General features: G+C 51.5%; 2 protein-coding genes across 2 annotated transcripts; one reads left to right on the forward strand and one right to left on the reverse strand.

Moving 5' to 3' along the window:
• The first annotated feature begins 235 nt into the window (after positions 1–235).
• On the forward strand, positions 236–2,133 carry LOC100897836 (acyl-coenzyme A thioesterase 13). The gene is made up of 2 exons (XM_003743972.1): positions 236–448; positions 1,684–2,133. The coding sequence occupies exons 1-2, from the start codon at positions 362–364 to the stop codon at positions 2,041–2,043; spliced, it is 447 nt and encodes a 148-aa protein (XP_003744020.1). The 5' UTR covers positions 236–361; the 3' UTR covers positions 2,044–2,133.
• A 185-nt stretch (positions 2,134–2,318) lies between these two features.
• Positions 2,319–7,123, reverse strand: flr (actin-interacting protein 1 flr). The gene is made up of 10 exons (XM_003743973.2): positions 6,925–7,123; positions 5,349–5,470; positions 4,966–5,124; positions 4,707–4,873; positions 4,212–4,590; positions 3,909–4,099; positions 3,642–3,791; positions 3,347–3,548; positions 3,052–3,252; positions 2,319–2,948 (listed from the first exon to the last, which is right to left on the reverse strand). The coding sequence occupies exons 1-10, from the start codon at positions 6,938–6,940 to the stop codon at positions 2,730–2,732; spliced, it is 1,806 nt and encodes a 601-aa protein (XP_003744021.1). The 5' UTR covers positions 6,941–7,123; the 3' UTR covers positions 2,319–2,729.
• Positions 7,124–7,875: the final 752 nt, after the last annotated feature.

Below are 7,875 nucleotides of genomic sequence, written 5' to 3' on the forward strand. Positions count from 1 at the left end.
TTGAAACCCAATTGAGTGGGGCCGAAATCGCTCTCAGAGCGAGTATTTTATGACTGATAAGAAATTCCTCGGAAACGGGGCACGAATCTCGAAAGGGATCCCCCAATCCACTCATTTCTTGATTCGCGGCCGATTTCGATATTGTGAGATCAAAGAGCGGCTTCGCGCTGCGAAAGCTCTCACTCGCCCGTCCAGACACAGCGCGCTCGTTTGGCGCGGTTATGGTAGAGCCGTAGCGATCAGCTGTTCCTCGCGAAGCTGCTCTGTGCAGCCCAAAACTCGCGCATTCCTCTCGAAACTCCCGGCTCTGAGCTGCTCTGAAGCGCACTCAATGCGGCAGGGACAGTGATATCAGATCACAATGTCCGGGCCGTTCTGTTTGCAAAGGCTGCGCCAGCTCGTCCAGCGTCAGGTTCAGGAGAAAACATTCAACTCTACCATGAGCAAAGTGAGTTTCAAAACCCGTGACGGTTGCGGAGCCGCTCCAGAAACCCCCCGGTAGTCTTCTCTTGCTCTTCCGCTCGGTTCCGGCTGCCTTCAGTGAAGCAGAAAGACTCATCTCATCTCTGTGCTACCAACGTCGGTAGAATTGAATTAGTCCTGAACGGAAAAAGGCACCCAGGCGTCAGCTGTCGACAACTCTTCTCACGATTCGCGAATAGAATCGCTTCCACCCTAAACAATGAAACCTCTGTCCTCACCACCTGCTCCTCCGCCCGCACCTCCGCCGAGTGATCGCACGACGACGGGCCAACGGAATAGAGAGATTCCGGTGCAGGATCCAGTGAACACCGTCTGTAACAGATGGGCGTTTTTCGCAGAGGAATATCCAGTCGCTATCGTCAAATACTTGAATCTCGATCCCCTCATCCAACAAGGACCTCAATGCGGACTCGTGGCGCTCGTCATGATCGCTCATTCCTTGGGCAGGAATGTGACTGTCGAAGACGCTCTGCGCTTCGCCCAGGAAAAGGGCTTCTCAAAACTCGGTGAAATCTTCGACATCCGCAACATGAAGCAGCTTTGCAGCCAAGTTGTCGGTCGCGTTTCCATCGTGATGGAATTTCCGGAAAAATCAGAAATGATTGAGGATCTGATCAAAGGGAAAGTTTTCTTGGTGCCGTACGACGCGGACTCGAACCACGAACCCTGTCGACGGAACGGTCGGGCAGCGCACTGGGCTGTGATATTCGGAGTGCTTCTCATGAGGCCTGAATGTTATTGCCTTGAAGGCTTGCAGAAGCTGAGTACGCAGAAGCCCATATACCGAGCAGAGTTGGGCTACGATTGCAAAAGGACTGGCAACGATTTCCTTTTCGCACGTCAAGGCAAGAGTCGTCATGTCGCCGTTTGGATGTACGAGGATTTACGTGACAGCTGTCTACAACTAAACGAGCCCAGTGACAAATACGACGGAATGGTTCTACCCGAGGGAGGGATCCAGCGCGGTCTCAAGGGCAAGGTCTTGCGAGTGGAGCTTTGATCAACGGGGCGCGAGGCTCAGTCTTCGGTGGCATGAGAGCTTTGGGTCGCGAGATTGCATGTGTAGAAGACTTTCCTCAGAATCGATTTTGCTTGATAAAGAGTTCCGTGGTTCTCGCGGAAGGCGGACGCCTCGTCTGAATTGTTCATGTCTCTATTAGGTCGTTTGCAAGCCCAAACTGAAACATTTCGCTCTTGCAGCTCGAGTTGATTTCTGCGAGCGAGGGTAAATGCGTTGCAGAACTGACCCTAGAAAAGTCGCATCTGAACCTCGCTGGGACAATGCACGGCGGTGTTTCGGCCACTCTTATCGATAACGTCTCAACGTACGCCTTGTTGACAGTTACCGATAGCAGGAGTGCGAGCGTGGATTTGAACGTGTCGTTCCTGGGCCCTGCCAAAGAAGGTGACGTGGTACGGATCGAAGCATCAACCCTGAGGGCCGGGCAGACGCTCGCGTACCTCACCGTAGATATCCGGAAAGGAGAGAGACTACTAGCCACGGGTCGACACACGAAATATCTCCAGAAAAACGTTGACTACTTTGGGAATACGAAATGATTCACAGTTATCTGAATCTATATCGAATATTTATACGGAGCCGAAGAGTCGGGAATATTTCGAATAAAACGAATGTTTCACTCCTAAAAACCGATTCATGGACCCTCCCCATTTTGTTCCGCTCCTATAACCGAACATGGAGAACACATCAGATCCGTCTCGAATGAATTCGAATTCATGGATATTCCTCAAGTTCTTTGTGGCGGGTTCAAGGACATTCCTCAAGTTTTCTCGCCCCAATATCCGAGCGTAGTGGACACATCTGATCCGTAAAGAATAAATACCGACTTTATTACATCAATAAACAATAGTTGGTTGAGCTTCGCGAGAAAAAAAAAGATAAAGCATCTTTATGAACAGACGATAAAGGAGAAGCTGGGCAATCCCGAATTTGGTTCGATGGTTTCTCGGTGAGTCGCGTGCAAGTTCTCTGATTCGCATTTGGCCCGAATTCGACTTTCCCCCTCCATCATTTGGAATCCCGGGGCCATTCTGTCTCATCATCATCGGTCGCCGATGACTACCTCAGAGCCGATGAGGAGAGACTCGAATGATCACTCGAAATTCGCGGAAAGCTCCGAATTCTCAAGCGCAGAATCGAGGTTGCTTCACGAAGCGTAAGGTGCGCCGCGAGACGGAAATGTGAATGGTGCATAGGATTCAGTCGTGCACTGGCAGTTCCAGTTTTAGAACTTGATGTCCCACAACTTCACGTTGCTGTCTTGTCCGGTCGACACGACCGTATTGTTGTCGATCCAAGCGATTTTGGTGATCTGAGACTGGGGATGAGCTTTCTTCAGAATAAGATGTTTCGATGGATTCTCAACACTCCAGATGATTATAGAAGTATCCAGACTACCAGACGCTAGGAACAACGAATTCGGCGACCAGGACAGGCAATTGACCTGGAAAATAAATTTCTCGAGACGTCATTCATGACATCCAATTCAGCGATTCGACCGAATACAGTTCACAGGACTCCGAAACCTTGAGGAGAAAGATGCAAACCTTCGCCGTATGGAAGCACCAATCGAAGTCGTGAGCAGGAGCGTAGCTGTCCTGAACAGAGTACAATCGTATCATACGATTCCCATCGCAGGCGGCAAGCAGATCTCCTCGGGGAGAATACTTGACGTCCGTGATAGCCGCACGATGCTCGATGGTTGCGCGCTCGTCAAGCTCGCTCGGGGTCACGGCGTAGGCGTGCACCTACAGAAAGCTGTCAGGTGAGCCATTTTCCCTCCTGAGATTAAAATGCAAATGCCAGAGATGGATCTCTCGCTCCGCTCGGATTCAGGCTTACTTTGTTGTCGCTGCAACTTCCGACAGCTACGTGGCTGCCCTCGGGATGGAGGGATACGCAGCTGGCTTCGTAGCTTATGGGGAGCACAATTTTCTTCGAATTGCCCTCGATGATCGTGATGTCCTTGTGGCCAGCCACGGCCACTAGTCGGCCATCGGTAGAAATACCCCGGGGTTGTGACTCACCGCTGACGGTCCACATCCTGAAGAATCCGAGAAAACTATGAGCCCATCTCCCGATCGGACGACACATATTCACCTTCGAGAAATCTAGAAAGCAGGTCCCTTGAACCTACGCGTATTCGTCGCCGGAGGTATCGATTTTCCTGAAAGTGTCATCGAATCCGCAGGTGTAGACGCAGTTGGAAGTTGTGCACATGTCTTGCACCTGACTCGTGTGGCACTGGCCTTTGACCCGATCTTGATCTCCCGAAGGCACGCTCCATCTGTAGATATCGACAACTTGCAATTAGATACCTCCGAGCATCGTTGCCGCGGAATCGACGCCGATTGATATCTTAGCGATACCAGGATGGAAACTTATTTGACGAATTTCAGCGCACCTGGTCACGAAACCATCGTGACTACCGGTGTATATTTTCTTCCTGTCCTCCGAGACAGCCATCGCCGTGATAGGTTTGTTATGGCCTTTGAGCACGCGCAAGGGCTTCGAAGGATTGTTTTTGTCTAAATACGAGATAAATCCGGATAAGCCCACGGTGAGTAGGTGCTCGCCCTGCCACAGACAGGAAACCTGGCAAGGTAAAGAATAAGTAATCAATATCGATCATGAATCTCATTCAATTTGACTCCGGAATTTCCGTCCCCCCGGATCCATGGATCCCCTCCCACGGCCGGGTTCTCACCTGTTGGTCGAGCACATCAGTGCCCATGACGAACGTGGAGACCGCTTGGCGGGTCGCAACATCCCAGATCTTGGAGCTTTTATCCCCGGATGCGGAAAGGAGCTGACTCCCGTCAGGAGACCACGATACAGCGTAAACGCCGCCCTTGTGAGCAGGGGGACCTAATTCCCCGATAAGTTCATACGTGTCCGCGTTGTAAATGAAGATTTTGCCATCAAAGCCGCCCGTAGCGAAAAGCTTTCCGTCGGGCGAGTACCTCACAGACTGTACGTATTTTGTGTGGTTTTGGAGCGAAGTCTTGTACTTGAACGGTGGTCCCTCATAAATGTTTGCCATGTTGTCCTCAGACCCGGTCAGGATACGCATCGGTCGAGTCGGTCTGTTGAACGATACAAAAAAAAGATATAGTCCTCAGAATTCATCCGAACTGTTGTCCCGAATCGACCCAAACTCGGTCCCAAATTGATAATATCTCCTGAAGGAAATGGAAAATACCTGAAGTCGACGGAGTTGATAACTCCGCTGTGGCCCCCGATTTCTCCAACTGATGTGCCGGTCTCGGCGTTGATAACGTGGCCGAAACGTTCCCGACCTTCTCCGACGACTACGATTCTTTGGTTGTCGTTCGACCACGCGAGATCTTTGATGTTTCCTATGAAAGGCTGGAAGAGACGACCAATTGATTTTCGTTACTTCAACTGAGGCTAGAGAATGGGTTATGGTCATCGTCGGATTGAATGAAACGACGCTGCACCTGAAATTCGTTCTTCAGCACATGCTCCTTATTGACCGTGTCCCAAATCCTGATCTTCCCCGATATATCAGCCGAGCAGATATAGAATCCACTCGGCGAGTATTTCGCGACCGTCGTTGTGGTAGAATGCTCTGCGTAAATGTCGCACGACGCAGGATTCTAAGGACAAAATGAAGAAACGTCAGTATCATGTTGCGGATACGACCTCTCGACTAGCCTCTACGGTACCGAGTTCCAGTGTAAACGACAGGTGGAGGGAATAGAGGCATCGAGCCGCAATCCATGAATCCGATTCGGTCGATGCGGGAAGTAGTACATGGTGTGGCGTATCCACCCGCGCATAGAGCTCAAAGAGGGATCGAGAAAAGGAATGCCAGATTCACCTGAATGTCTCTGATGACCACGTAGTGTCCATTTGTGTATAAGAAATTCTTCCCTTTGGGATCACCTCCCAGGACGATGGGCCTGCCGCGCTCTGTGCGAGGAAGAGTTGGCCACGTAGCCTCTGAAAAACAAAGTTCGTATGGGAAAGGAGTCGACTGTTGGCGATTGATTTCTCCCAGAGCCTCGATTCGGCTCAAGTTTCGATCATCCGTGAGTTCCCCTTGCTGTCTAGCGGGAGGTGCGAGATGATCCCACGGTAGTCGCGGCATGATTGAGAGGTTATTCGTGTATGATACATTGCGGATCGCTCGAAACGGAGCCGACAGTGTCCGTCTGAGCATTCTGTATAACTATGACTCAATCGTCGTCAATGGCTTTCTAATGTTCCGAATAGCTCGCAGCTCACAAGGGGAAATTCTTGAAGAGGGCGAGCGACAGAAAGGCCAGGACTTGATGCTCCGATTCGGCTTCAGAGATATGCGTGAAGCAAAGCGAAACTCAGAGAAGCTCGGTGGAGTCCACGCATCCGAATCCCCTCCAGTGTGCATTAATTCTGGCACCTAAACTGTAATGCGCCGTCTGCTCGAGCATCAATCGTCTTCATGAGTGATAGAAGCCTCCCATGGTGAAACCGAGGCGTTGTCAGATGCTTTATCCGAAGATGGACCGTCTCGCTTGAGCACTCCGTCCGTATCGCGGCTCGTGAAACGACTTCCGGCCGACTCGTCCCCCTCTGTTCCCGAGCGCCGCGGGAATTCCGCAGATAATAAGTTTGTTTCTCAGCGAGGTCCCACAGGACAGGCTCAAGTCAAGGACTCTAATGGCCTCGACGCTTTGTCACCACTTGAAAGTGTGTCTCGATCGAAGAGTTTGTGCCGAGTTCGGTGAGGAACTCTGTGTGCCTTGAGTGGGCGGGAACCTGAGCGACCGTGGGAGAACTCAACAGCGACGCAAGTGAGCCTGGGACAGAATCAACTGAACACGATATAGCAACTGGGGAAAGCGATGTGGATTTCCGATATTCGGCGCGAATTCTCAATGAACCCCATCCATTTAGGAGTCTTCTGAGGGGTAACCTCATTTTCCTTCATCGTCTCTCGTCCGAACCACGAGTTCTCGTTTTCTTGAACTGAGTCCGTCTCTCCCCGAAACCCGAGAACAGAACAGAAGCGGGAACTAATTTTTGATTCGACTGCAAAGAAGTCCGATCAATTACCGGTAAGCTCAATACATCCATCGAAACGTTTCCTTTCGAACAAGAATAAGGGTTGACAAGCGGCGTCAGGGCTCGCGACGAGAGAAAGTTCCGTTTGGCCCGAGGTATTAATCAGAGCTCGACCGAAAGTGCCTCACCGGAACTTTGATTGCCATTCCCCTCCAGGAGGCTATTGACAACAGCAGCAGCAATCTCTCGCGTCCTTTTAAGGTAGCGTCTACGATTCGGTGGAGAGGCACCGGCGGTTTAACGCTTCAAACGCGTGACTCACGTCGAAAGTCTACCACAGAAGAAGCAATCGGACCGGCAGAAGTTTCCCCGTCCCTTGATCCGCAGGAAAAGAAATGAATTTCGCTCACGGTTCGAGTAGCTCATGTTGCCGTTCAGCTGGCGCACTAGAGGCGAGGCAGAGATTCAGACAGCGCTCAGGCTGTGACGGACCCTACTGATGAGAGTAGGGCTTCGGGAGAGCCGGATGACACCACCACCAGCACTAGTTCTCTACAGCGAACAGCAAGAGGAGCAGTCTGGCGAGCGGCACGAACAGCGGCTGCAGACAGACTTACATACGAGGAGTAAAGAGTGCCGCGGCGGCAGAGGAGGCGACAGCAAGAGAGCAGACGCGCTTTCGGGGTGTTGTTGGCATGGAATGTGTAGAGTATTCTCTCACGGTCTTCCGGAGAATGCCTAACGGAATCGCATTATGTGCTCGCGAGCTTGCCTTCATGAGGATGCATTCGAAAGAGACCGTGAAGCTCCAGAAAGAATTTTAGTCCGGTCGAAGTGAGAATGATGTTGATGATCTTCTCTGTCGATGAGTTATACAACCAGGCGGCCCGTCTAACGGGTTTCACTCCACAATCCTCCGACCTCATGTTGATGCTTCAGAGGTCATGTCTCGAAGAGCTCGGTGCTCGGCATGTCCTCACTCTTGCACAGGGGGCTCGAAGTTTGTCCCGAATCCGTGGCTGATCTGAGATCGAGGAGCCTAGCCCGCTTGACACTTGTGGCGAATCCCCATAGATAGCTGAATCCGAGGGGTGTAATATCAATAAATGAAGGCCCGCGGAGAAGTTTTTCTGTTGCGATGGGAACGAAACGTCGAGCCCCTGCACGTCCCGTCGTCGGTTGCGACGCAGCGGTAGCGGCGGCGACCAGAAGCAACTTGCCGACGATCCTCGCAAGCCAGAACATCGTGCGAATCAGAGGCAACAGAAAAAGCGACTCCCGGGTATCCAGTGCCCAAGATCTCCTGAGTTTTCTTTGAGTAGGGTATCCCGGGCGGTGATTGCAACATTTGGTGGCAGCGA

Source organism: Galendromus occidentalis, unplaced genomic scaffold (genome assembly GCF_000255335.2).
Source record: "Galendromus occidentalis unplaced genomic scaffold, Mocc_1.1 scf7180000077454, whole genome shotgun sequence".
NCBI classification, from domain to species: Eukaryota; Metazoa; Arthropoda; class Arachnida; order Mesostigmata; family Phytoseiidae; genus Galendromus; species Galendromus occidentalis.

Coding starts and splice junctions, on each gene's coding strand:
- LOC100897836 (XM_003743972.1), top strand. CDS start 362: ATGTCCGGGCCGTTCTGTTTGCAAAGGCTGCGCCAGCTCGTCCAGCGT. Junction 449..1,683: donor TCAACTCTACCATGAGCAAA/GTGAGTTTCAAA, acceptor TCGCTCTTGCAG/CTCGAGTTGATTTCTGCGAG.
- flr (XM_003743973.2), bottom strand. Junction 5,125..5,348: donor TGGTCATCAGAGACATTCAG/GTGAATCTGGCA, acceptor TTTTGTCCTTAG/AATCCTGCGTCGTGCGACAT. Junction 2,949..3,051: donor GGTGCTTCCATACGGCGAAG/GTTTGCATCTTT, acceptor TTTATTTTCCAG/GTCAATTGCCTGTCCTGGTC.